Genomic DNA, 27,244 nt, shown 5'->3' with positions numbered 1-27,244 from the left:
TGTTCTGTACAATGGTTGAGGGTGTTCTGAACAAAGAATGTGAAGATCTACATGGCTACAGCCACCTAATAGTACTAGCACTTGTATAGAGGCTGGGCGGCAGAGCTGCCCCTCGTTTGGGGAAAGAAGGGCTGTGTCGTCTTTGACGAGCCTTCGCCATTGGGAGTAGTAGAGAATACGGGAATAGAGTGGGAGATGATGAAGCAACACGCAAAGGCAAGTAATAGCAGTAAAATAGTATAGTAACAAATCGTAGAGCAAAATTAATACTAACGAAATATTTGTGAGTATAGTTACTTTGACCGTAGCCAGGTACGGCTAAACTAAGTTCACGGATCGTGTGACAGCTGCAGCAGCGCGGCACAGCTGATGAGAATGAGCTGCCCGTATAAGAACCTATCAACGGCTTCTTCAGGCTGGCTGTTGTTGACGAGACGATAGTAGGTAGCCCGGAGGAGCAGTTCTGCTTACAGCTGAGACTGTTGACGGCTGGACGACTGTACACAAGTACATAATGAAATGCACGGAACAGACCATGGTGTTATCATATGCACTTAGGGGTAGAAGCCAATGACAACGCCAAACGTTCTCTCTGCAGCACCATGCTTACAACGTTGCACTACTACAGTTGCGCTCGCTGAAATCCGACCTAAAGTGCATATTTTGCGCCCTCAGCTTGCATGGCCCTCGACGCCCTGGAAATGTTACGAATGCGGCTGCATGTACACGTGTACAAGTTCATGAACAGGGAGGTAATCGGGACTGGTCGAGGGCGCCAGTTTTGCACTTTGGGTCGGATTTCAGTGAGCGCAACTGTAGTACACTGTATATCCTGGCGTTCTAACTTCTACTTGTAAGTGAACAAACAACTAGCAGCATCTGTGAAACAACAACCTCTTTGTGTAAATTTAGGCTTACCTGATATTTGGCGAGAAGCCTGGAAATACGTGCACCGTAGTCGGGATCAGCCATAGCGAAATTTCTTACCTGCAATTCAAAAGGATAAGAGAACAGTTGAAGGTACAGGATATCAGAAACACAGCGAACAATATGCATCCCACAGCCTCACTTCAAACTTTGGTGAGAAAATAAGGCACAGCTTCAAACGGAACGGAGACTCGACAAGCACAGAACTGAGAAGGTATGTACATAACTTATGTGGAGTTAGGGGTCGTCGCAAAAGTTTTCTGTCGTCCCTGAAACGAACATCGTTCATTTCGTACTCGGACCCCCTCCCCTCCCTCTGAAATGAACACAGCTTGCTATGCTGGACGACGAAAATCGCATGCATGTACATGTCATATGTACAGTGTCGGTCGACTTGCGATTTTGGCTCGCACCCCCTCCCCCCCAAACGAATCATGTTCGTTTCAGGGACGACAAAAAACTTTTGCGACGACCCCTTACTAACACTGTTGCCACTACCTGTACTCGCTACAGCCAGAGCCATAGCACTGCCGGCGTGTAAATAACAAAATTTAATTATGTGTGTTCTTGCGCATGTGACGTAATTTGCCTCGTTGAAAAAGAAAAAAAGAAATGTTTTTGTCAGAAGTGGGATTCGAACCCACGCCTACAGAAGTAGACTGCGACCTGAACGCAGCGCCTTAGACCACTCGGCCATCCTGACAACCCTGAATGCAAATCAGACTGGGCCTGTCATGACCAATCCCGATGCAACCGTGATGTGTCACATTCGTAGTGTAGAATGAGGTGTTCGATACTGTCTGCATATTGAAATTTTCAACGGGGATGGGTTGATTTCCAGTCGTCGAGTGTCTCAGACTTTCATCCCGGGTCTGTATTGGGGACCAACTCGTTTTCATATTCACATGCAGTTGTCCCACCTTTAACCAGCACCCTCTATCAACCAGCATAGTTTTCAGTAGCCAACATGTCCCTACTCTTCATGCAAATTGCAACAGGAAATCAGATTTGTTAATCCAGCAACCTCCCAAATCCAGCAGAATTCCAGTATCAGACCGGAGCACAAAGTTTAACGATTTAACGAGAAAAACCACATTACCTATTCCTTGTCTTCCGTACAAGAGAAGAAAAAACCCCCGATGGGGGTGATGGCAGGGATCGCTAAATCGTCTGCCCACTAAGTGGAATATTGCAAATTGTGGGCTCTTGTAATAAGGCCAATGGTCTGTGGGATACACCGGGGTAAAAGACGAGTGGGCACTACATGTTGACAAACAGATGACGGCTCTGGCAAAATCGCGAGCAACCCGATTATGATCACATTGTTACAAGGGTGCACCACCGACCCCCAACAATACACAGTGTTAAATCATGTCCAATCTCTTCTCATTATTCCACACATTGGACCGCGGTCTTCAACACAGACAGCGTACCCTGCACATATCACACACTTCCTTACCGCTCGCTGCTGGATAAACGGCTTGGCGTCCTTCATATGGCCGGCAATGTTCTCCACTAATCTCTGTTTCTCGGCTTCGTTCAGTACGCTACGGTAGAAAAGGCCCGCCTGCAGCACACGATGACATCAACACATGGGATAGTCCGGTAATTGGTAAATACTGTACCAATGGGTTTTGATCCATATTTGGCCAATCGACCACCTCTTTCTGGCTCTTTGCCACCGCTTTACCGCCACTGTTTGTTCCATACATGGGTAGTCAGTGTTGATCAGTCAGCTTGGATATCCTCTACTATCTAGTCCATAGGCCGTCGAAGTCTGACGTCAAAGCTTCTCGACAACGCGTAGCAGCCATGCCGAGTGGTGACAAACAAAAGTCGCGCCGTCCACATGTGTGTTCTTAGTGGCCACAGCATCACTTGGATTGGAGAGGAAGTGAGAAAAAGACCGTCTTCATGTTTTCTTTGAACTTGTTGCCGAGTCTTCCGAGCAGAGGAGAAACAGTAGCTTATTTTTTTTGTTTAGCCATTGGTGTTACTGTACTGTTTTACGGTTAGAGTCTGTAGCCAAGAAGCCATGATCAGTGTCTCTGTTATTTTGATCGTGGCAATCGCTGATTTCTTTGGTTCAGAGACCAATCAACTATGGGCTCGTTTCTCCTTGTACAGAGAGGTAAGCAAAACTCGGAAAATCTATTTCTCAGGTGCTGGTGAACACTCAGCAGCAAACTGCTGCACCAGACATGGCAAACAGCGAAGAAGAAGCTTCTTCAAGATAAAAAAGGAGAAGTTCTCCTTGCTATCTCCTGTCAAAGTGATGCAGTGACCAATGGAAACAAAAAGTGCAATTGATGCGACTTTTGTCCGTCACAACTCGGACCCTCACAATGCACTTTCAAGAAGCATGACGCCGTGACTTCAACGGCCTATTGGTATTATGTGCTTGCTTGGCAACGGCAGTTGCCATGGTTACGACACTGTGCCAAACTGTGCAGCAAAACTATAATGCTGTACGCTGGTGAGGTACCGAAAGATTGCAATCTTTTTTTACGGATTTCATTTTTTTTAACACATTCGGGCTCTCCGCCTTCTCCGTGAAATAATAAAATAAACCAACAGCACAAAGGTCCACTGCAAACTGCACAAACCTGTGTAAAGTTGTCATCATCTGCCGTGTTGTACTTCTTCACATCACCCGATACCTAAACAGAAAAGAAGAAAATGAAAAAGAAAAAAAGAAAAAATCAGGTTCTACCGAGATTTGAACTCGGATCGCAGGATTCAGAGTCCTGAGTGCTAACCATTACACCATAGAACCTCAGATGTCAACAGAAGGTTACAGAGAGGATAGAACACTAACAGATTGGATGCGGGGGCGTCGCAAGGTATTCTGCGTTGGGGGAGGGGTGCCCCCTGGAAAGTTTTGGAAATTGGGCACAAATGGCCCATATTTCATAACTTCAAAAAACACCCCCCCCCCACACACACACAACTAAACCTACCCTTTCCGGGCATGCAGCATACTTGGGATCATCACGTGGCCCAGAGAAGCTGTTTGGATAGTAGTTGGGTGCTCCACCTTAGCGAAGAGCACAGGAGAAGTAACAGAAAACGTCCTTACTAGTAGTCAACATAGACATTTCCAAAATTATCTCATGAAACACAAAGAAGAAAGAGACAAGTGAAATACGGCGAAATCCGAGTGCTTTGTCAACCGCACTTACGAAACTGTCTGCCCTTAGTTCAGCTGTGCATAAAAGCTAGAGCAGAATGCACACAGACGGACCCTACAGTAGCGCACCTACCTTGGTTGTCACCCATTGCCATGGGGCCATCGCGCTGGTAGTTGCTCGGGCGCGTGGCAAATGGACAGTTGACTGGTAGTTGCTGATAGTTAGCACCGAGACGATGCCGGTGTGTGTCGGTGTAGGAGAACAGACGGCCCTTGAAGAAAAAATAGAATACCAACGAAGAAGAAATATAATCCCCACCAAAATTAATATCGCAAGAAAACAATGGAGGTGAATCGTCAGCTTCTGGGATACCGGTACTTTACCCTACATTTGTAGCCACATCCATAGGGATGGGCATGATCTAGAGACGGAATTCGACAGTCATGTGGTAGTACAGGTCTGCTCTCGATATAACAACTCTCACTTGTACATAAACCTCGTTAGTACATACAAAAATCAAATTCCGCGCCGAAACAGCATCACTCCCATACAAAATTTGTTCTACACAACATAATCCAACATAACATAAACCTCGACATAACACACGCTACGGCGGTCCCCGACGTGCGCACTCTCGATACAACATAAATTCACGTGCACGGTATGATCAAGCGGTAGCTGTAGCTAGGCAGTTTAGGCCAGTTTAGTCCTACATAACGTAAACCTCGGCATAACGCACCCTACGGCGCAGTCCCCGACATGTACACTCTCGATACAACGTAGATTCACGTGCGCGGTACAATCAAGCTGTAGCCGTAGCTAGCCAGTTTAGTCCTATGTGCATATATTCTGCGGCATTGATGGTATCTGATGTCGATGGTGGTACAGTGTGTATATGTTTGCACGGTTGAACCCGCCTTGTAATACCCTTCATTTTGAGGTGCATCTTGTATTTTACACACGGCTTTCTACATAACATAACTCTTGATATAACATAATGTTTGCGTGATCCCAGAGATTACGTTATATGGAGAGTAGACCTGTACATATTATTCACCCATATATAGAAGACAAAGCAGCTCAATTAGCCATATGAGAGAGATGAGGTGTGTGCAGTGTCACGCGACTACTGAAACCCTTCAATGGAGGCTATAGACTGAATATTCAGCCTGATGAAATGGGCTTGCAGCGGGACAAGCAGGACACAGACAGAACCAGGGAGTAGTAAAATACCGGTAGTTTACTACTCCCTGGCGAGAAGCACCAGTTGGCACACTCATTAGCACTGGCCATACACACCTGCAGCATCTTATCCGGTGAGGGCTCGATACCAGGTACCAAGTGGGCCGGCGAGAAAGCGAGCTGCTCCACCTCTGCAAAGTAGTTCTTCGGGTTGCGGTTCAGAACAAAGCGGCCGGCCTTGATCAGCGGGAATTCCTTATGAGGCCAAATCTACGCAGACGGCCCAGAAAAACAATACTCCACAGCTCTAGAATGGCCACTTTGTCATGGGCACCATTCAATCATACTAGTAATCTTTCTTTCACAGTGTAATTCTTGATTGCCTGAAGAACTGCTGAAAACACAAACTGCAAAGCAAGGCATTTTCCAGAAAGGCCACGTCACTCTACAATAAACTTCATGGCCAATGAAAGGGATTCAACTTACAATTGAGTGCAGAATATTATACAAGTGAAGACATTGAAACAATATGCCAGAGACTCGTGGACTTTACCTGAATACAGCCAGTAGAATTGTCTACAACAAACCCTCTTCTACACCTCATGGAGTGCGTGTGCATACCTTGGTGAGGTCGAAAGGATTCCACTTCCACTTCTCTGCCTGCTCGTAGGTCATGACTTGTACGTACATAGTCCAAGACGGCTGCATGGAGGGAAAGAAACGCACATGCACACATCAGACACGGTTCTATTTAGGTCACAGTTGCGCTGATGTGGCCTTATTCACCAAAACAGTTACACAGACAGTAAAACCTGCCAAGGCGACCGCTCAAGGGACTTTCAAAGTGTGGTCTCTGTAACCAGGTGGTCTCCTTAACCAGTGCCATTTGCCTAGAAATAGCAACCCTTAGCCCTGGCTGCAGTGGTCTTCTGGGACAGGTGGTCTTCTGGGACAGGTGGTCGCCTTGACAGGTTTTAGTAGTACAGTAAAGCCTGTCAAGGCGACCACTCCGATAAATGATAAGGCGACCACCAGTCCGAGAAAACCAATACAACTACTGAAGTAGGACCAAGGCATACGAGTATATCATTTACAGTCAAATGATCCTGGATAAGGAGACCACCTGTACACATGGACCACATTTCGAAAGACCCTCGAGTTGAGCGGTCAGCTTGTTGCCAGTAAACGTAGCTACAACACTGAGCGTATTCAAGCTGCTGCTCAGCTTCATGATGATCGAGATCAGTGAGGAAGTACATGCAAGAACTCACGAAATTTCCCTGTGCAATGCTCTCGAACAGGTCGCGAATGCTGTAGTCCGGATCAGAGCTGGCTAGGCTTCCGGCCTGGTCAACAGGCAAGTTCTGAATACCCTGGTCAGTCTATAGATAAAATACAAACATGCGCGCACACACACACACACACACACACACACACACACACACACACACACACACACACGGACGTGTGCACGCTCACACACACGCACACACACAGATTTTGAAAATTGAACTACTGTATCACAAGTCTTTTCCTGAACTTCAACATCGCCTACCGATCACGTCTGTTTGCATTGTTCCGTTACGGTAACAGCCGCTGTGTGGGAGCTGCTCAAGAAAAATTCTATATTCCACATTGCATTGTAAATTATTTTATGCTCCGCCATATCATACATTGAAACATGTGCATGTGCAACAGCAACAACATGACTAGAACACCCACAAGCCCGTCATTACTTACCTTGTAGTGGAACTTGCAGTAGACTGGCTCATTGCGTGCATTGACTAGCTTGAAGGTGTGACTGCCGTAGCCGTTCATGAACCGATACCCGTTGGGAATGCCCCGGTCGCTGAACAAGAACGAAACCTGGAGTGTGCGGGACACATACACACATGCACACGTGCAGACACACACACACACGCACACACACGCACGCACACACACACACACACACACACACACACACACACACACACACACACACACCGTAAATCAATGTATCCCACGTTGGTATACGCTTTCCACGCCATACATTAGTACTGGTATGTAAATTCTCGAAAGATACATATTAAAAAAATAACGGCCCGCGTGAGAGACAGACCGACTTCCCCCCTCAAGGAAAGGCACTAGATACTGTTACCACACACATTGCATGCTTGATGACCGTGAGGCAGGTCAAACACAAAATCATTCGTAGTGGCAATGACATGTACCTGATGCGTAGTCTCCGGACGGAGTGAAATAAAGTCCCAGAACATATCGGCATCCTGTCCAGAACAAACAAAAGCAAGAATAATTCAGAGAGACACACAAGGAAATAGAACCAGGATGTCAAGGGCAACACTTCCCAGCACCCGTACACAACTTAAAAGTTCTACATTGCTGTCGCAGAAAAAAAGGACTAACGCCGAACATAAACATTGGACTACCAGTAAAAATTAGACTGCACAATGCCAGATGTAGTCTGTATAATGGCGGTGAACAAGCGCTGAACATCTCACGCTTCACATAGCTGCACACAGTTCTATCTTGCAAATCCGTCTCCTCCTGTCATCACCATCAGTCGATGGATGGCGATATCTCGCTTGGCAGGCTGGTACATCAGTTTCACTCATGGGGCATTGTCTATCTATAACAACACACAGCAACGGCTTCCTGGATTGCGACTCGAGTCCCGTATCTCTTTGAACTCATTGGGCAATCTTGGGAGAATGTCTTCAGGTTGAGCGACTGGAAAAGAATGATTGTTCGAAGACTCCACATGCAGCTCTTTATAGTCTGTAAAAATTAAAAAAAATTCACGGTTCGCGTGAGACTCGGCCAAAGGCCCAGTTTTCCGCATCCGCAGGAACGCCACCACCCTCTTGGATCAAGGCGCAGATGCAGCTCCTAAGCGGTGGGAGGTGAGTAGATCAGACCCACCACAAAGTGGTCAAAGACCGAAATCCCATTCACTGCATCAATGTTTCCCATGTTTTTCATGAGTCTGTAAAATGGCGGTCAATAAGTGCTAAACGTCACAGGTTCTATCTAGCTGCAAACAGTTCTGCCGCATCTGGCAAATCCATCTCCTCTCACCATCACCAACAGTTGGCACCTTGCGCCTTGTCAGTGGGATTAGCTGATTAGTTCCTGAGTGTGGGCGTAGCGTAGAGGTGGCTTATAAACCTCTGCTTCAAACTGGCAATGTGGGTTCCAGCAAGACAGCATGTGGTCTGCCCCAGAGTGACGCGACACAAATCAAGCGCAACACAACACGGTCTCACCTTCAAATGGGTCTGTGGGTTGCGCTTCTGCGTGTGAATGAAGCTGGGAAACTGCATAGACCAAAGGAAACACATGAGCAGAACATGCGCGTAAAGATAGAAGCCACATGTGCCAGGCCGGTTGGACGGCCAGATTACACATCCCTGCTCGTTGCAAGCACACTGTTAACCGTGTGTACACGGGCTTTTTTTCCAATTTCCTTGTTCAACACAATCAAAATAAATAAATACTAGCACAGAGTCATGGGCGTATTGAACAGTCAATATCGGATAATCCAGTGGGTTATTCCTCAGTATCCCATGACCTTTCGCATCTACATGATCAGCACAATCATGTACTCGAATTTCAGAAATTTTAGGTGCTCAATATTTTCACTTTTTCAGTATGAGGGCAAAAGGCCAGGTTAGGTGAACAGATATTTTAGGTACGGAGAAGCAGTTCCCTATTGGATTATGTGTGTTAGTGTTTGTTTGGTGTATTGAAATTTTAGGTATGAAGCATATGCACCGAAAGTACCGAAAATAAAAGTACACCGAAAATTTGTGAAAATACAGTACCTTTGTCCGCAGTACATTGTGTGTAGCAGTGTGATCTTGCACTATTTTTCGAAATGAATATTTTCTGAGAGTATTAACGCAACGAATAAATAATTATTACGCACTAACTTCCACACTAGCTCCAAATATCTAGGCCTGCTCGTAGAGGATTCGATAGCAAATGCTGCTGTCTGATGATCGCTGAAATGCGTGAAACTTGCAGTTATAGCTACACAGCATTTCGCCTATGTTGCGTGTGTGTAAATAATTATTATAAATGAAAAAAATGTCAAAGCACCAGGAAAAGCCGTACCAGTCAACAGACAGCAGGACAATAAACCATACGCAGACAGTGACATGCATCTCACCAGGATAGGATCGCGGATGAAGAAGATCGGTGTGTTGTTGCCGACAAGGTCCCAGTTGCCCTCCTCTGTGTAGAACTTGACGGCAAAGCCACGCGGATCACGTACCGTGTCCGCACTGCCGGACTCACCACCTGCAACAGCAGCAACAACAAATGCACACAAATGCACATCGTGAGTACTTCTAACTAACGCTACTATACTGCTGTTTCACAATTTTTCGGTGTACATGTACTTACATTTTCGGTGCTTTCGGTGCATCTCTCGCTTGCCGAAAATTTCAACAGCGGCACAAACACTGACTCACATCCTCCAATAGGGAACTGCTTCACTGTGCCTAAAATGTATGTTCACCAAACATGCTCTTTCGCCCTCGTATCTACAGTTTTGAGCACCAAAAAGTTCTGAAATTAATTAGAATCAGGGGTCCATTTTCAACCACACACCACTTTTCTCTGCATTCACCACTTCACCGTAACGGCAGCAACGAGGTACATGTACATACCCACGGTGGAGAAGCGCACGGCCATTGGCGTACGCTTGCCGACTTGTTCGAAGATTTTGGCCTTGCAGTACTTCGTGATGTCGTCTGTTACCTCAAAGTAACCGAAAGCACCTGCAACGTGATAGAGGGAGGGAGAAAGTGAGAGAGGGAGTGAGGGAGAGAGAGAGAGAGAGAGAGAGAGAGAGAGAGAGAGAGAGAGAGAGAGAGAGAGAGAGAGAGAGAGAGAGAGAGAGAGAGAGAAAGACGGACAAGCACTAGTCAAAAACAAAGTGTCCAAGACAAGGAAAATGCAGCTACAAATTAGAAAACACACACACACACACATCACCGCCGCCGCAAGCACCACCACCACCACCGCCACTATACTATGCCCCACCACCACTTACCAGCTCCCTTGGCGTGCACCACACGCTCCGGGATGCGCTCTCGGTCAAAGTGAGCCATATCGTCGAGAAACACTTGGTCCTGTAGCAGGACAGGTCCCCGTGGACCTACGGTCATGGTTGACGTCTTGCTGTCCACTGGGCAACCAGCGCTGGTGGTCAGCTTGTCGGAGTTCTGAAATCAAACACAGCATCCGGTAAACCTAATTACTAGTACTGTCAGAGCGTCTAGCTGACAACAAGCATGGGCCTGGTGGTTGTGTCCCCAGGCTAGGAACGTAGCAGCTGCTCCAGTTGCAGGTGTGTAGGTTCACTTAGAGCATTCTGCACTACTGGACCTATCTTCGGCTACATGCTGCTGGATCGGCTCTCTATGGAGTGCTACGAGCCTGGTTCCTGGTGGACCTTTCTCTTAGATACTACAAGTCATAGTACACTCTCCCCCCCCCCCCCCCCCCTTTGCAGTGTGACTGGAATGTTGGTTCCCTATTACTTCTACACATGTAGAGAAGGGCAGAACTCATCTTGCAGTGATTCAGAGTTTCACGCACAAATTGCGGCATAATCATGACACAGCACGGGCTATAACTTCTAAGCACCACATCGTACCACTGGAGCACCCTGATTCCTGAAGTAACCCACCTACATTAAATTTTCTTATCTGGGAAGGGACTACCACATTACCCCTCGGTGCCATATTGCACTGCGGAAACTGCTGATATATGTTCGATTCGTCGAACCCTACAAGTCCACGTGCCAGTGCTTAGAATCATTGCCGACGGAGCGGATATAGCATCTACGCTCGCCGAGTATGAAGCGAATGGCCCTTGGCTCGTGGCATACAGTATCGTAGAGAGGTCTCTCATCCTCCCCATCCTACGATCGCACCGTGGTAATGTTCGAAGTCACGGGGCGTTCTGGAAGTATTCAACAGTACATCACTGTATATGTTCATCAAAACAGTTGACGTCCAATACTAGATATAGGTACAGGATTACGCCTGCACCCTTTTACTTTACCAGAATTCCACGACAGTGTTCAAGGAACACGTGCATGTGTACATGTCCATAATAAATACCCAATGATACCCACAGGACCACAGTCACAGTTCACTACTTGTAACACTGACTGCACTTGACTGTTGTTTGAGAGAGTACTCATGACATTCTGACATGTTTTTAGAGGATTTCAACCTGCTCTAGTTCACCCGTTAACATGCATGGATACTGAATCTCCAGGCTTTCATCTGATGGAATTAGAAGGGGACAAATCACGAGAACCTGGAAACTTCAAACTCTCTGCCCATCCCACAAGAAATCCGAATTGCACTGCAGCTATTACATGTACCTTCTTTCCTTTGGCATAGTCCTGCAGTTGGTTCGGACATTTCGATTTGGCCGCCATAGTGCACGCAGAGAAGTGTTACTGGTGGCAATGAGCCAGGTTCTCCTCGAGACGTCTTCCTTACCCGTTGAAGATGTCGCCTAACAACAAATATGTCTTGTTCCCCCTTTGAACTTTTTACTACAACTTACAGTCCATTCAGAAAAAAATGAACTTCTAGCTTTTGGCCATAAATGGGTCAAACGTTGAGTTTTTTTAGAATTTTTTTCTGCAATCCCATATGGAATCCTCTTCCAATTATGTTTCTGAAGTTTTTTTGTCCAAAAAGCAAGCCATAGCAAGAATAGGATTTCGGCCAGGTTTTGCCCCAAAAGCACTGAATTGGGAAAAACCATCAAAATCCAGGCCGTTTGACCCCGCCTGCAACAGTGCATTCTGCGGTTCGAACCCCAGTTCAGGCACCCTTTTTGGACCCTTTTTCAAATTTCAAAGTTCGCAGCACTGCACTGTGTACGATGAAATCACGAAAAATCGCCAAATACGGGAGCTCGCCAGAGCCAGGACCCATTTTTTTATGAATGGACTGTAGTACAAGTACAAGGGTTTGGCTTGTCGCCTGATATCTGATCTGACCTTTCACGTTTTCTTTTGCTGGAGCTGAACTTTGAGGCGAAGTCGGTGGCGCAAGCAGCTCCACTGCACTATGACGTAAGCGCCATGGAAACAGTCGTCTGCATGACGCGACGTCGTCATCTTTTGTTTTCAGAATCTCATAACCCTCCTCAAAACTGACAAAAGTCAAAGGAAAGAATTATTTTGAAGTACATTGTATTCACATTGCACAGGAGATAGATCTACATTTTCGCCGTTGTTTTCTGGTCGTGGATCGCTTCGACCTCCATTGCTGCTTGATGACAGCAAAGACTGTGAGCTCAGCTACTTGCAGGATAGGTATGGCGGTTGCATCCGGTGATCACCCCTTGAAGTTCGACGTGCTGGCGAAATGCCCTGTGACCAGGGCTCGAACATCCTTGATGCACTTGCCCCATGCGACGGTGGAGACTCCCGTGTTCATGCCTGTGGGCACACAGGGTGCGATCAAAGGCGTCACACCTAGCCAGATGAAAGCCATGGACTGTCGCATTCTGTTGGGAAATACCTATCACCTTGGACTGAGTCCAGTGAGTCTGAGCCCTGTTGTAGAGACAACATGCCTTTCTCAGTGTATGGCAACCAGCAGTACATACAGTGAAATTGCAGTATAACGTACTCCAAGGGACACAAAAATCAGTGCTTCATAGCTGAGGTACTTTATCCTAGGGTCAAATGACTGGAAAAGGATATGTGGTGCCTCCAAAAAAGTACCCTATGCAATTTAGTACTTTTTATTTTATTTTAGTAGTATCTGAAGCAAAGAAAACAACGCGTTATATCCAGGGTACGTTATACTGAAGTTTCACTGTACATAATTATACAGTCATGTAGAATGCTGCTCAGTGAAATCCAATCGAGTAAATCACTGTCAGTGTCGTGCTGGACGCTGTGCTGGCCCCGGACCTACGACTACTGGTCAGTGCACTGGTGTAGGGCGCTAACCCCTTCATGAGGTAGGATTTCAATCATTTCATTGAACACAGCCGTATAGTCATGTGTATACGGTGTAGTGCGTATCGGTACAATTGAAGTCTGAAGAAAATGCTGAACGGTCGCTGCTTGGATGACGACTACACCATAGCTTAGTGGTAGAGCATCGGTTGTCTATAGCGCGCGAAGGTCCCTGGGTCGAGTCATAGTGGTGACAGTCAATTTTTTCTTCACGCTTTTTCCGTTTTCAATCCCTCCAACTTGTACAGCTGCCATCTTATCTGTGGAGAGCGAGTGTTTGGACTTCCTGAGCCCAATGGCAATGATGCCTGTTCCTTGGAAATATTATCGATCCTGGTGCGGCGCGCTACCATGCTGCCAACGAACATGTTTTGCAGCAACTAAACGATCTGTCTGGATTTCACTTGCCTCGGCATGCAAGTGCAAACACATACATGTATCCACATCATCGTTCAAATCATCTGTTCAGTGTGCGGAAATGTCAGCGAAACATATCCAGTACATTCCCCAGTGCATTGTGTTTTGGTATGTTTATTTTTATACAGGGCACAGAGCTGCTTGACAAAGCTGGTGGACTTCATAAATTTATGAGCTGGGATCGAGCTCTTTTGACGGTGAGTTCAGTGCTGGATATTGAATTATGGAAATGCATGAAGTGTTGCTCGTTGTGGCTGTGCAAGCGGCCAACAGTACTGGGAGGTGGCCCCTAACCTATCTGGGTTATACAACATCACTGATACACACACACCTCAGACCTCAGACATGCCCATCGCAGAAGCGATGATAGCGAACAGCTATGTTAGACAAAGCAAATTGTGCTGGGATTACACCATTCAACAGCTTGCAAGGCTGATGAATTGACCGCCACTATTTTTAGCCTGGTATCCACCACACAGCTGTTTGAAGTGACTTTTTCTGGCCAGTGAATCCCTATTTTTCATTTTTCCATTTTTTTCTACACACGCACACCACACCACATACTCCGGCATACACTGGCTGTTGGTAACCACCCAGGAGAATGAAAGAAAAGTCAGGAAGAGTCCGAGAAAGAGGCGACCGTAATCGTCGGGAATTGAACCCGCAACCTCTCGATTAGAAATTGACTGCACATACCACTGCACCATATGGGACACACACACGCACGCACACATGGGTCCCGTTTTGTTCGCAAATGCCCCTTATCTGTTCGTGACCCAGGTTGTTTTGGGACTGCATTGCAGGTGTGTAAATACACGACATGGGGCTGTGGCACAGCTAAAGTAACTTCACTGTGGTGCTTCTTCGGATTCACGAAATATTATTATTTCATATCTATCCGTGTTGTATCTTCTTTAGGACAGTGGTGGATTTCAGATGGTATCATTGCTGGAACTAACTGAAATAACAGAGGTAAGCCGAATTCACTTTGGCATGCTCTCCGTCCAGAAGATGACGTGGAGTGGGTGCACAGCCAGCATTCACCAGAGTTTTCTTTTGTTTTCCTCCCAGCCTTATATACACCCTTCTGCATGCTCAAATGCATGGACAATGTGTGTGGATATTTGGGAAGGGCAGTATGTGCCCCACTGTGAATCACATGGCTGCCAATACTCCAGCCAATGCAGTACACCACTATTTGCCACTGTATCGTGCAACATGTACGCTCTTTGTCTCGGAGTTGTTATTTTGCTTTTGCTTTCCGTTGTTGTCCACAGGAAGGAGTCAACTTTTCTTCGCCGTATGATGGCAAGCGGATGTTGCTGACGCCTGAGGAGTCTATCAGAATCCAGAACTGCATAGGTGCTGACATCATGATGCAGCTGGATGACGTCGTCAGTAGCACCACGACCGGCCCGCGTGTCGAAGAGGCCATGCATCGAACACTGCGCTGGCTCGACAGGTGAGGCAACTATGTGTATACGCTCGCGCTGGCATGGGTGTGTGTGTGTGTGCGTACGCAGTGGCACTGGTGTGCTTTGCCTAAAGCAAGCAACCATTCATGTAGGCACAATACGCTCTGCCCTCAGTGCTCTGCCATACTGCTTGTGAAGCCACAGAGGTTAATGTGGATGACATCATTAACGTATAGCTATAAGCCTTTGTATCGAGTGGCAAACCAGTGCTGGTTATGTCATTCCACACGAAACATTTCTAGTAAGTATTACTCAATCTGCGGACAGAATAGGACTTATAACCTAATTGTATCACCTCACCGCTCAGTTGTTCATGTATCTGAATGTATTCTGCACCAGAGGCATGCATGTGCTCCTGTATGAGAATGAAGTTCCATGCACTACAACCGAGCACACATGTATGTGCTTGCATGTACATGTAGTCGTGTCCCTATTTCTGTGTGTAATGTTCCTCCCACATACCTGTATGTCTTGTTTGTTTGCATGTACATGCTTGAACTGCCAGATGCATAGCTGCTAACAAGAGACCAACGGAGCAAAATCTGTTTCCCATCGTTCAAGGCGGCTTAGATGGTGACCTGCGGCGACGTTGTGCTGAAGGTATACCTTCAAGTACCTTCTTTACACCTTTTCAAGTCAGATTCTAAGTTTGCTTGTGCTCCTTTTCCTTGACTCTTTTTCATGGTAGTGGTGAAATGGTGCGAGTCGAGATTCCATTTACAGAATCCTTCGTCTAATGCCAAGAAACCTACTCGCCATGACCACATCTTTATTGTTGCAGGCATACTGTAGAACGGGTAATTTTAGCGACTATTGATTTTAGCATTTTCTCATTGGCAACCGGTTAGCGACGTTTTATTTTAGCAATTTGCAGCGATTTTACTCACAGATCACCAGTGCACTACTAATGTCTCAACGGATTAGCGACTTGAAACTTTAGCGAAAATGAGTAGACCGCTAAATTCGCTAGGGTTTTTACGTCGCTAAAATTACCCGTTCTACAGTAGTCGACTTTGGTACCTCTGTTTTCTAATGGACTCCGATCTCAGTACCCCATGTTGGCTTTGTGTCTACTTCGAAGTAGTTGTTGCACTATCTGACTGTATTGCCATGTGAGGTTCATCCACTGTCCGTTGAGGGCTCAATTTGCAGAATTCAACTTGTGTATCTGATTAGTATCATTATCTGCTTACATTGTTAGACCGCTCAGTCATAACTCGCAACATTGTGTACTTCCTTTTATTGCATTACTGCATGTTTTTTCTGTAGAGATCGTCAAGCGTGATTGCGGCGGCTATGCTATCGGTGGCCTGAGTGGGGGAGAGCAGAAAGAGGACTTCTGGAGAATGGTTCACGTCTCCACTGGTGTGTTGCCCGACAATAAGCCGAGATATCTGATGGGCGTAGGGTAAGATCTACTATAGCAATGCTGCACCTATAGTCCGCTCATGACGTCAGACTTCACCTGCTGCACGTCTGGCAGTTCTATGAGTTATAATGATGCATGTCAGGTAGAGGGGCATGTACACAGGTTGTGCGGTGCTGCTCAACAAAATCTGATTGCGTGAATCTGCTAGACAGTGCCCGGCATGGCCTTGACTCGCTTGATCTGATTTCATTGAGCAGCACTGTACTTTGCTATGGCCAAGAATAACCTGCAACCTTCCTTACCTGTGCAGTTTGCAGCATGCCTTGGAGTGTTAACGGTGTGGCTATTTGGCAGCTCATTGTCGTTGCTGCTGCTGCTGCTGCTGCAGATGATCATCGTAACATCAGATGTTGCTGTTGCTGATGATGATGGTGATGTTGCTGCTTCTGAGCTGTTGAGATTCTCTGCACGTTTGACCTAACTCTTCTTTTCTGTTCTTGTCGTAGTCTGCCGCTGGACCTCGTCGTGTGTGTTGCTCTGGGCTGCGACATGTTTGACTGTGTGATGCCATCGCGTACCGGCGTAAGTAGTGTGTGTGTGGGGGGGAGGGCGTGTGGGTGTATGTGTGTGGGTGTGGGTGTGGGTGCAAGAGAAAACCTGTGGGTGCACATCATCTGCATTTGCAGATTTGCATGCTCCTCTTGCGACGGGCGCATGCATGGTACAAGGTGCATGGTGTGTGTTGAAAACCTGCTGTGTCCTCCTTTCTGGGACTGTTTGTTATGCACAGCGCTTTGGAAGCTTGATGCTGGACAGCGGTCTGCTGCACATCAAGAAAAGCCCGTACCAAGACGACCATGGCCCGATCGACAGCACTTGCTCGTGCTCGACGTGTGCCGACTACAGTCGCGCACACCTGCACCACCTCTTCCGCAACAAGGAGAAGGTCGCCTGCTGTCTTGCCACGGTACACAATCTGCACTACGAGGTACGTTGAATGTGTTGTTGTCAAAATCAACACATTTTAAGGAGAGGTCATGTTTTTCCCTAAAATTAATTGAGACGGTGAATTTATGTGAATAGGGAAATTGTACCACCTCTTGTCCACCACTCTGGATACCGGTATACACAAGTGTATTCTTTGCCGGCTTAGGTTTCTTGCTGACCGAGGTACTGTGTTCTTGTCGCATGCTTTCCACTGGTTATTTGTGCAGCTCAACCTGATGCGGAGAATACGAGAGAGCATCAAGGCGGGAACGTTTCCGCAGTTCGCCCGCGACTACGTTGCTGGCGTGTTCCCGAATAAGGACTACCCGGCATGGTGCGTGGACGCGCTATCTTCCGTGAATATTCACCTACAGACATGATACCGAGCTACTGATGTTTTAAAAGTACCAGCATGAGCGCAGCGTTGGTCAAGTCAAATTTCGGCAGGGAAACAGCATCAGTTGGTCTGTATCAGTGAGGTGTGTCATATACCGGTAACAAGCAGACTTTGTGAACGTGCTGGTCTTGTTACAACCATGATGTTGACTTGTGCACAAGCGCCACCATTGCAGTCCAGTCACCGCCATTGTTGCCTGTGCAATGCCGCTCCCAGGTTGTGCGGCGCATGTATCAATGTGAGCTTGGCGGGGTCGCAGCAAAGCAAAGGAAGACCTGAACCGCCTTGTGGATGGGTCCACCCGCCGGCAGATGGCCTAGTGATTTTCAACTATCTGGCACGTACATCTTGTAGACATCCGTGCAGATTTTTATGGACCTCTTGGCCCAGCAAGGACTTCATCAGCCGGATACAAATTATTTTGTACCACCCCAAACTGGTAGCTAGCTAGTGCTCTGCCTCCACATCAAGCATGCACATGCATGCTGTTACCACAGCCTGTGGTCATATCGACTTCAACACCATGGCTCAGAACAGAGATGTGCTGTCATGGTTCCATTGGGAATCCCCCCCCCCCTGTTAGTATTTATTCCCTGCTATGATCCCGCCCCTTGTTGAGGCTGAACTGCATTGCATGTGTCAACCAGAGATTACTCGTACTTGATCTAGAAGAAAAAAACTAGTTTAGTACTAACTGCCCTCGGTGCTCTGGACAATTGTGCGTGTAGCCTCGCAGTCTCATTTCAGAGGAGAGCCTCTGGATAGGCTCCCACATGTACAGCCTTTGAATCAATCAATTATTTTGAACCCTTTTTTATAAATTTTGTTTCTTGTTCGACGTTCTGGAATGATTTAATTCTGTCATAAACAGTTTATGTATTTTAAATATAGTATTAGATCTACTGATTGACTTTGGAAAGTTTGGGTGAGCTGGTCATGGCACAACAAACTACCGTATTTCCGCAAATAAAAGACCGTCTCCGATTAGAAGACCGGGCCTACTAAATGAGTCTTTGTTCTTGTGTTAAAAATAGAAGACCGTGCTCAAACTGTGTAGAAGAAAATGGAAAAACGGGGGTAAACCTGTGTGGCGAGAAATAGAAGACCGGGGTCAAACTGAGTTGAAAGAATAAAAGACCGTCCTCGATTATATATAAGGCCGGGTTAGGGCGAGGTTGAAAAAATAGTAGACCGGCCCACTATTTGTGGAAATACGGTATAATTTTGTTAGTATAATTTTGTTAGTGACTGTTACGCACAGGTAAACTAGTCATTTCTAAATACAGGACCTGTACACTGATGAATGAGAGATGTACATGGCATAATTATGGGCACAGCAGAAGAGAAGTGTGAATATTATCTGCAGAGACCTGGTGACTGGACTCGCTGTGGGACAAAATCCAGGTCTGCAAACGTTCAGAAACACACAGGCACCTCTCCTCCCTGAAACGGCTGCATGATCACGTGCGTCCACTTCCCCCTGTTCTGTTCGACCCCCTGCCAGGCTGCCTCTACTTCCTATCAAAATGATCAATAACAAGTACTTGTGCAGAAGACAAAACTCGAAAGAGAAACGCACGTGGAAAATGCATACTTTTCATGATTTCGCAATTAATTAATGGAATGCATGCATGTGACATAATCATTTTGGTGATGCATGCTGCGCCTGCGCAGCTACACAAACTCAAATGGCGTGATCACTGATCATCGAATGCAAAAACCCGCTATCCTGGATTTGTTGGTCAAGATTCAGATGCTGTTGTTTTTCACTTTCATCTGAGATCAATATTTCTTAGTTCTGCTCTTTCATATTCTTCATCATGAGCACTCCACCTTGCTTCAGTGACATTGGCAAGAACGCCAGCGACCTTTTCAAGAAGGGTTATTCCCATGGACAGGTGAAGCTCGAGGCCTCCTCTCAGGCCAAGAATGGCTGTGAGTTCAAGGCCATCACCACATCGGAGGGCTCTCGCATTTCTGGCAGCCTGGAGACCAAGCAGAGGGTGTCCAAGTATGGCTTGACCCTCACTGGCAAGTGGAACACGGACAACGCATTCAACGTGAACGTGGCTGTGGAGAACCAGTTCGTTGATGGACTGAAGCTGACCTTGGACTCGACCATTGCTCCCCACACTAGCAGGAAGAGCAACAAGGCCAAGGCTGCATACAAACGTCCCCATTTCAATGGAGCTGCATCCGTGAATGTGGACGCTAAGGGCACCACCCTGAGCGTTGAGGACGTGTTCAGCTATGAGAAGGTTGTAGGTGGCTTCAGCACCTCGTACAATGTCACCAACGGCCAGCTGGGCAACCACAGTATTCAGCTGGGTTACGAATCATCGGACTTCGCCTGCGCCGCTGGTGTGTCCAACTTCACGCGCGACCAGGGCATGGAGATCACTGGATCTCTGTTCCACAAGGTGTGCAGCAAGCTGCACGCAGGCGCACAGGCCCGCCATGTTGCCGGTGTGGCCGACAGCAGCTCGATCGAGATCGCCACCAAATACGCCAGCGACCCGTCCTCCACCCTGCAAGCCAAGGTCAACACCCGCGGCCTTCTCGGTCTGTCCTATGCCGTCAACATGCGCAAGGGTGTCAAGATCACGCTGTCGTCGCTCGTCGACGCCGTGCACCTGGACCAGCCCAACCATCGTCTCGGTGTCTCCATCGACCTCTCCGGCAAGTGATTTCTCTGCTGCTGCTAGTTTTATCATCTTCGCCACTCACCGTCTGTGTCACGTCGTCACCATGTGACCATCATGCATCCATTACCTAATACCTATACTCCAACGAAGCTTGCATCCACGACTCCTCAGACAGCCTAGCAGGTGTCTTCTGCTACCATCCCTATGGTCTAGTGCTCAATGTTTTGTTTTTTATTGTTTATTATTAAAGATACCATTTGCGGGCACTGCTTTCCCACGCTGCCCCTCATCCGGAACCGGTTTCTCGGTGTAACTAGACCATCCATTTGTTGATCATGCCTATGCTGGATCCTGACCCGTAGCAAGTACACACTGTACACGTACTCTACTTGAAGCTGCTGCTCGGGCACTGGTGTTTTATTGTGTATGGTCGTGGGCGTGCGTGTGTCTGTGCTAGCTGTGGGCGTATGGATGAGGGAGAGATTGGTTTACAGCTAACAGTGTCGACACCGAAGTGCAGATTTTAAGCCCAGCAGTGTGTGTGATCATGCATTTTAGATAATCGACATGCTACTACTCAGTACATGTTGTTAGTTTGACAGCATGAAACAAGGTGGAGGACACTGTGTTCGGAAACAGTGACCTGATACAGTACTACAACCATCCACGGCTGGTAGAGCCCCAGTCCGTTGGGACCATCTGAACCATATGGGTGTTGAACCCGGTTCTGACCCTCATTGTGCTAGCAGGGGAGTTTTGTAGACTTTGATCACTCCTGGATGTCATCCTGATAGTCATGCTTTGTACATGTAGTACAGTCACTGTTTCCGAACACAGTGTTCTCCACCTTGTTTCATGCTGTCAAACAAGGTTTATCTAAGACCACTATTGTACTAGTATTGGGTTATAATACTATACTCAGTACTCAGTACATGTAATAACTATAATGTAGTGAACGTTGTAATGTGCAGGAGAAAATCATAGCTGTGAGTACGTGCTCACTTGCGTCTTTCCAAAATTTGGGTACTGTAAAAGCAAAATTTCGGCTTTATTCGATTCGGCACCGATGCAGAACACCGAAATTGACACAGTGATGAAATTTTTCATAGCACGGAACGAGGCCAGCCACTGGTGAAATGTCGAAATTTGTGAAACGCTGAAATTTTGCAGCACCAAAATTGTGTATATTTACAGTGTCCACTATCCGCGTTGCACAACACGCAGCTCTCTCATTTCTTCAGCCGGAGCTGATGCATGGAGTGGTGTGGGTACATGCATAACCAAGTCGCCGGCATCTTCCTGTGCCAACGGCAAAGTGCAAGACAGCCATGGTAGTCTAGGACACGACTGAGTCTGTGTTCGAAACAACGCACACTACAATTAACTTAAGCCAAGCTAGGATGATCCAGAGCCGGATTTGCTGTTCTATTTCTAGAGTGGAGAATAAATTAGAAAATAGCGCTAAAATGATAGTAAAATCGTAAATGAAATGTAGAGAAAGAAGTACATGATCCAAGTATGAGGCAGTGCAGGCTGTAACACTACAGCACAGCGGATAAAACAGACCAATCCCCAGTGCAAAATGTCCGTATAAGTCAGACTCGGTGATAACACTCGCCAGGAAGAGTAAGAAAATAATATATTCATGCTCTGCAGAAGACTGCTTTTACCACTTTGAAGCTATGGAAAATACTTCAGAAGTCAAAGCATGCAATCCCTACACCTGCAACATGAAGCTTGCACACTAGTTTACCACGGCGATGACTGGCCTCCAGCGCCATCGATGCATCACCACTATCTAAAAAAAAACGTTGGTTAAAATCTACAATTAAAATCTACAGACAGAGATAATGGTTGTCAGTCAAAACAAGTGAGAGAAACTATTAAAAAATCCATTGAGTCCTGGCGGTGGCAGTCATTTTTGTTCTTCTTCAGACTTCTCCCTTTTCAATACCCTCCACTGATGGATATTGCACGAGTCCGTAGGGACTGAGTACTGGTAAGAGAATATGGATAAATGAGTAAATGAATAAGGATAAGGTACGCTTGTACCGTATGACCAGACTGCCTTACACACACTAGCACCAATGATCACTCGGATGCACTTGCACTCGGATAATACAGATTCCAAGAAGAGCACTCACTTGTCCAAAGACAGTGAGAATGCGGAGACCGAGTCACAAAATAGAGAGACAGCACGGAACCAGCCCAGCCGCTGATCAGACACTCTCCGTATCGGGCAGCAGTCCGCTCCATTAAAAAAAAATGTTACAGATTCAGCGCAAACCTTACTTCCCACTGCAAGCGTGATAACTACCGATGGCTTCACTGCCCCTCATGACCTTGAGTGGCACGCACACAACACACAGCTGGAGCATCAGTATCCATCCATAGCCTGAGCTGCAGACGGTGCAAAGAACTCCGGCGATTGTGATGTCACTCCTGCGTGGGTGATCCCCTGGCGGTTTGCCGACGACGCTCCTGAGGTTCTCTACTACCGCCGTCCGTGCTGGAAGCAGAGGATGCTGACGTTGGCGGCGGTCCTGCACGGGCAACATGAGCCGCGATGGCCGTATCGATGGCCGTGTCGATGTTCTCCAGAAACTGAGCCGAGGACTTCATGCTGAGAAAGTCACGCAGCTCTCCTGCCAGCTTCTCATGGATGCTGCACACGGGAAGACAACAACAACAGGAAAGTACAGAACAAAATAGTCAACTCTGTGCGTAATACACGTTGAGATAGAAAGACATCATGCAACACCAATACGATACAGACCGAGCGTTGCATGCAAGCTACAAACAGCTATGATGCAATGCGTGCACCTGCATAACAAACCATCAGTGAGCATCACACTGCAAGGGCAAGGTCATACTCGCGTAAAGGAATGATGGCCATTGCGTGGCCCAAAGGGCGCAGGAACAAAGAGGACATGTAATTATTGTCTTTTTTGAAGTTCCGGGACTAAAAAAAAAGCTTTTCATCTCCTTACTGTATTGACAAACGAAACAACGAACAGAGACACGATGGTAACTAAACCACATATAATTGAAAAAAGGACAAACAAGAATAACAAAAGGGCTCTTGAATCGCACACGCTCATATCCACATGCACTCGACAAGACAAAGGCAGTTTGGGAAACATTATCACAATGGAAAACAATGACCACGGGGTGGGGTACTCACAACTTGTCACCGTAGGTCCCGGAACTGGTCAGTCCTAGCGTATAGCCAGTTTCAAACGCAAGAACAACCTGCACCGCAGAACACAACACAACACACAGGCGCGCACATGCAGACACGCACACAAACAAGTGAGCACATCAATGAAAACATTCTTTGGTGAACAGAAGCATTGGCCGGAAGCAGTATGCATGTAAAGTAAAACTCCCCGGATCTCGACTCCCCAGATCCGGGCACTCCCGTCTACCATGCACCTCTGTGACTCCTCTTGAGTCACTTGCATGCAATCAGTATTTATAGCAGTATGTTCTGAGTTACGGGCAGTGCTCGGTCCCAATAAGGAAGAGTTCTACAGTATGTCCAAAGCTTGCACGGAGCTAGCAGCAGGGATCGAAACGAACAGACTCAGGTAAAATGGTCCAGAAGCTAAAAACCCTATGCCCTCACCTGGGCGGGCCGATGACTTAGACAATAGAGAAACAAGGGAAATACGAAGTCAAGAGCTATCCAACTGTAGCAGTAGCAGCAGCAACACTGGCTGAATGCAATCCATGGTGAGTCCTCTAGCCACTGAAAGAGCACAACTTAGAGCAAGAACAGTAAAATTGACACTGACCAGATCTTGCCGCCACTCACATTATAGGTGGTCCCAGCATACTTAAGAGACTCAGACTCGACACGTACATCAACGACTTCCGACAAGTTCGAGACAACTGCAATGGAGCACAGAAGACACCGGAATTCATTACACAGCAACTGTAGGGGCTGCCGAAGAGGAGCGAGTTTCATTCCTGCGGGGTGAGCTATGACATTTTTGTCCCAGAGCTCAGCATTGAGTGGACGGAAAACAATTCAAAGCAGTGCTGTGGGAGCATGGGTCCGTTCAAACTGCCCTAAAGTTTAAAATTCATTGCATTCGGTGGAGAAGAATGAGTGGATAGGGTCCACTAATGTCTAAATACTAAAGCAGTTGGTTTCGAGAAACAATTGGTAATCCTAGCGCAGAAACCTGTCTAAGACAACCGCTCAAGGGACCTTCAAAACGAAGTCTCTGTTACCAGGAGGTCTCCATATCCAGGGTCATTTGACTGGAAATAGCGTCCCTTAGTCCTGGTTTCAGTGGTCTTCTAGGACAGGTGGACGCCTTATCCGAGTGGTCGCCTTGAAAGGGTTACTGTAGTTATCCTACACGCCCCCCTAAAATTTTTTTACATGTATGAAACTTTACATTTTTTAAGACAAGAGAGTTAAAAAAGAACTACTTGAAGTACTAGTAGGTGTACTACTGAACGGTGAAAATGGTAAAGTGGGCTAGTCGGGGTGAAGTACACGACTTGAACATGAACCGTGCACATACCACATCTGTCGGGTTGTCGACGCAGCACGACATCGAGCAGCGTGCGATGGAATATGATGACCTTGTTCTTGGCTTTGTCGAGCTGGGCCTCCTGCGCAGCCAAGAAGCAACAGACATACAAACACTACTTCAAGACTGCACTGCCATTACTGACATAACATTGCCGTGACAAAGCATCATGCAGATAGAACTTGAAACTGTATACATGGCAAACTTGGCGGCATGATGTCCAACAAGCTACACAGCAAAGCGAGGACTACAGGGTATCTTCCATCCCCAGCAAACATAATACTCACTGCCAATTTGACGGGTTCAAAATTGAAGTCAAAGGCCCACTTCCACCTTCTGCAAAAGTACACCCACATCAGGAGTGTGATGCAATCCAAGAGAAAAACAGCAGCAGATGCCGACAAAACCAGCAACCAATTGGGGAACTGAGATGGCGATCTAGTCAAGCGACGACGGGCACCGCATCTCCACAGAAGAGCCTAGGATTTTGGCGCCGCATCTCCAACACGTTTGGGCAGAAAGAGAGCAGCTGAAGGTACTGTTGATGAAGCGCCACTGGGTATTGCATCATGGAGTGAGTGTTAACGTCGGTGACGGTGCCCATTGTACACACAGAACTCGTGAACATGATCAGAGTGTTGGCAGTAACACTCGCACACATGCAGAGACAACTGAAACGATCGTTTTGAACAGAATATTATACTTCTAACAAGACAATCATCAGAGAAAGTAAATTTTCAGCTGTGTGTTGAAGTTGAGGTCTCGTAGCCCAATCTTATGAAATGCTCTGCCAATTCGAAGCATGATAACATCTGCCACCGCACAATCAAGCCGGTGTGCGCACACACTCGTACACACGCACACACACAACACACGCACATGATGCATACAGACGCACGTGACTCACCTCCCATCTATCCATGGCAACATGAGCCAGCATAACACCACAAAGAAAGTAGAAGGAGCCATACGTCCAGTCCCCTGCAGCACAAGGCACAAATCAGCGATGACTATGTGAACGAAAAGCCAATCACCAAAATGCAGATGAATCAAATGCATTGAGTCAACAAAAATAACTTGCAGTTGGTTGCTCCTATGTAAATTAACTTGTTCCCACATTCAGCTACGCATACCCTTTACATACAAATTCATGCAAAATCCTAGCAACATGCAGTAGATCTACAGCTCACTGACTTGCTAGTTTGAGCACTCTGACAAGGTACGTTCGGGCCTGGTTTAAACCTGGCTTTGAAAAAATATATTTTCCATTGCTATCAGGTTCGGCCTCATTTTCTCTGTGCTGCGCTGCAGCTGATGAGTCCCCAAAGGACGAAACAGTTCTGTTCGCAGATTGAGTGCAGTACATCTACTACACAAAGTGCACTAGTCTGCGATCACATGATCTGTAGGCAAGGCGACGTGACACACAGGCACTGTACATGATCTGCAGTGTGCACTGCGCTGACATGCCGCACTCAGGGGACACTGTAAGAAGCTCACCCACTAGGAGTGACTGAAGATGTTCCAACACAACACGCTGTGCTGTCTAAAATGGGAGCAGGTCACTTGCCAAGCAGATATATTTCAATCATGTTTGTGAAATGATCCGTTCGACAAAGAGGAAGGATAGACACCACTGCAGAAGTTCAATACTTGAACACAGTATTCTTCTATTGGCTCTCAATCTGCCATGGGATACAGGAAATTTACAGGGTGCTTATACCACTCGTAGTGTTGTAGTAAGTGAGAGAAAGAGAGAGAGAACGAGAGAGGGGGAGCGAGACACACACAGGGAGAGAGATAGAGACAGACATACATACAGACAGACTCAGAGAGAGCACAGAGAAAAGATGGGAAGTGTAAAACCACGGCGGCGCTGATACAGCAAGGCCAACTTACTTGACTCGTACGCACAGTATGCTCCGCCAGCCATGATACCTGAAATTGCCAAAAGAGTGTTAAAACCGCACAGTACAGAGGACAAGACATATAATTATAGATCCGACTCAACCACATCCATTTCCTCCTCTTGGTGGATAGTGAAAATGTTGTATAACAAAGTACCCTGGGCATAGGCTTATTTTCTCTTTGTATCGGGTAGGAAGTATAGTTTTCGAGGACTCTGCATATTATTATCCAGCCACCCCCGCAGAAGTAGAACA

General features: G+C 46.9%; 4 protein-coding genes and 2 non-coding genes across 6 annotated transcripts; 2 read left to right on the top strand and 4 right to left on the bottom strand.

Annotated features, from left to right (window-relative positions):
• Positions 1-15: 15 nt before the first annotated feature.
• LOC135823132 (catalase-like) lies at positions 16-11,805 on the bottom strand. Its single transcript, XM_065335973.1, has 16 exons — positions 11,644-11,805; positions 10,300-10,471; positions 9,914-10,024; positions 9,412-9,542; positions 8,507-8,557; positions 7,454-7,507; positions 6,981-7,106; positions 6,512-6,622; positions 5,862-5,942; positions 5,358-5,510; positions 4,191-4,329; positions 3,888-3,964; positions 3,534-3,587; positions 2,387-2,494; positions 919-987; positions 16-497 (listed from the first exon to the last, which is right to left on the bottom strand). The coding sequence occupies exons 1-16, from the start codon at positions 11,698-11,700 to the stop codon at positions 468-470; spliced, it is 1,524 nt and encodes a 507-aa protein (XP_065192045.1). The 5' UTR covers positions 11,701-11,805; the 3' UTR covers positions 16-467.
• Trnal-cag (transfer RNA leucine (anticodon CAG)) lies at positions 1,547-1,630 on the bottom strand. The gene has a single exon. It is a non-coding gene; the product is annotated as a tRNA-Leu (tRNA).
• Trnaq-cug (transfer RNA glutamine (anticodon CUG)) lies at positions 3,632-3,703 on the bottom strand. The gene has a single exon. It is a non-coding gene; the product is annotated as a tRNA-Gln (tRNA).
• Positions 11,806-12,471: 666 nt separating the features above from the next.
• LOC135823130 (queuine tRNA-ribosyltransferase catalytic subunit 1-like) lies at positions 12,472-18,867 on the top strand. Its single transcript, XM_065335971.1, has 9 exons — positions 12,472-12,821; positions 13,791-13,859; positions 14,581-14,634; positions 14,940-15,124; positions 15,643-15,737; positions 16,407-16,545; positions 17,013-17,088; positions 17,297-17,494; positions 17,721-18,867. The coding sequence occupies exons 1-9, from the start codon at positions 12,552-12,554 to the stop codon at positions 17,871-17,873; spliced, it is 1,239 nt and encodes a 412-aa protein (XP_065192043.1). The 5' UTR covers positions 12,472-12,551; the 3' UTR covers positions 17,874-18,867.
• A 765-nt stretch (positions 18,868-19,632) lies between these two features.
• On the top strand, positions 19,633-20,929 carry LOC135823129 (voltage-dependent anion-selective channel protein 2-like). Its single transcript, XM_065335970.1, has one exon. The coding sequence runs from the start codon at positions 19,711-19,713 to the stop codon at positions 20,575-20,577; it is 867 nt and encodes a 288-aa protein (XP_065192042.1). The 5' UTR covers positions 19,633-19,710; the 3' UTR covers positions 20,578-20,929.
• Positions 20,930-21,870: 941 nt separating this feature from the next.
• On the bottom strand, positions 21,871-27,020 carry LOC135823128 (uncharacterized; the record flags this gene model as incomplete). The annotated part of the gene is given in 6 exon segments (XM_065335969.1): positions 21,871-23,200; positions 23,720-23,787; positions 24,353-24,429; positions 25,074-25,164; positions 25,990-26,063; positions 26,982-27,020. Coding segments are annotated over 6 exon segments (578 nt in total), but the record flags the coding sequence as incomplete, so codon positions are not given.
• Positions 27,021-27,244: the final 224 nt, after the last annotated feature.

This window comes from Sycon ciliatum, chromosome 8 (genome assembly GCF_964019385.1).
Source record: "Sycon ciliatum chromosome 8, ocSycCili1.1, whole genome shotgun sequence".
NCBI lineage: Eukaryota > Metazoa > Porifera > Calcarea > Leucosolenida > Sycettidae > Sycon > Sycon ciliatum.
The sequence above is the reverse complement of the archived record's forward strand: the minus strand, read 5'-3'. Positions and strand labels throughout refer to the sequence as shown.

Coding starts and splice junctions, on each gene's coding strand:
- LOC135823132 (XM_065335973.1), bottom strand. CDS start 11,700: ATGGCGGCCAAATCGAAATGTCCGAACCAACTGCAGGACTATGCCAAA. Junction 6,623..6,980: donor ACTGCAAGTTCCACTACAAG/GTAAGTAATGAC, acceptor TTTTATCTATAG/ACTGACCAGGGTATTCAGAA. Junction 5,511..5,861: donor ATCCTTTCGACCTCACCAAG/GTATGCACACGC, acceptor CCGTCTGCGTAG/ATTTGGCCTCATAAGGAATT.
- LOC135823130 (XM_065335971.1), top strand. CDS start 12,552: ATGACAGCAAAGACTGTGAGCTCAGCTACTTGCAGGATAGGTATGGCG. Junction 15,738..16,406: donor GCGGCGACGTTGTGCTGAAG/GTATACCTTCAA, acceptor TTTTTTCTGTAG/AGATCGTCAAGCGTGATTGC. Junction 16,546..17,012: donor AGATATCTGATGGGCGTAGG/GTAAGATCTACT, acceptor TTCTTGTCGTAG/TCTGCCGCTGGACCTCGTCG.
- LOC135823129 (XM_065335970.1), top strand. CDS start 19,711: ATGAGCACTCCACCTTGCTTCAGTGACATTGGCAAGAACGCCAGCGAC.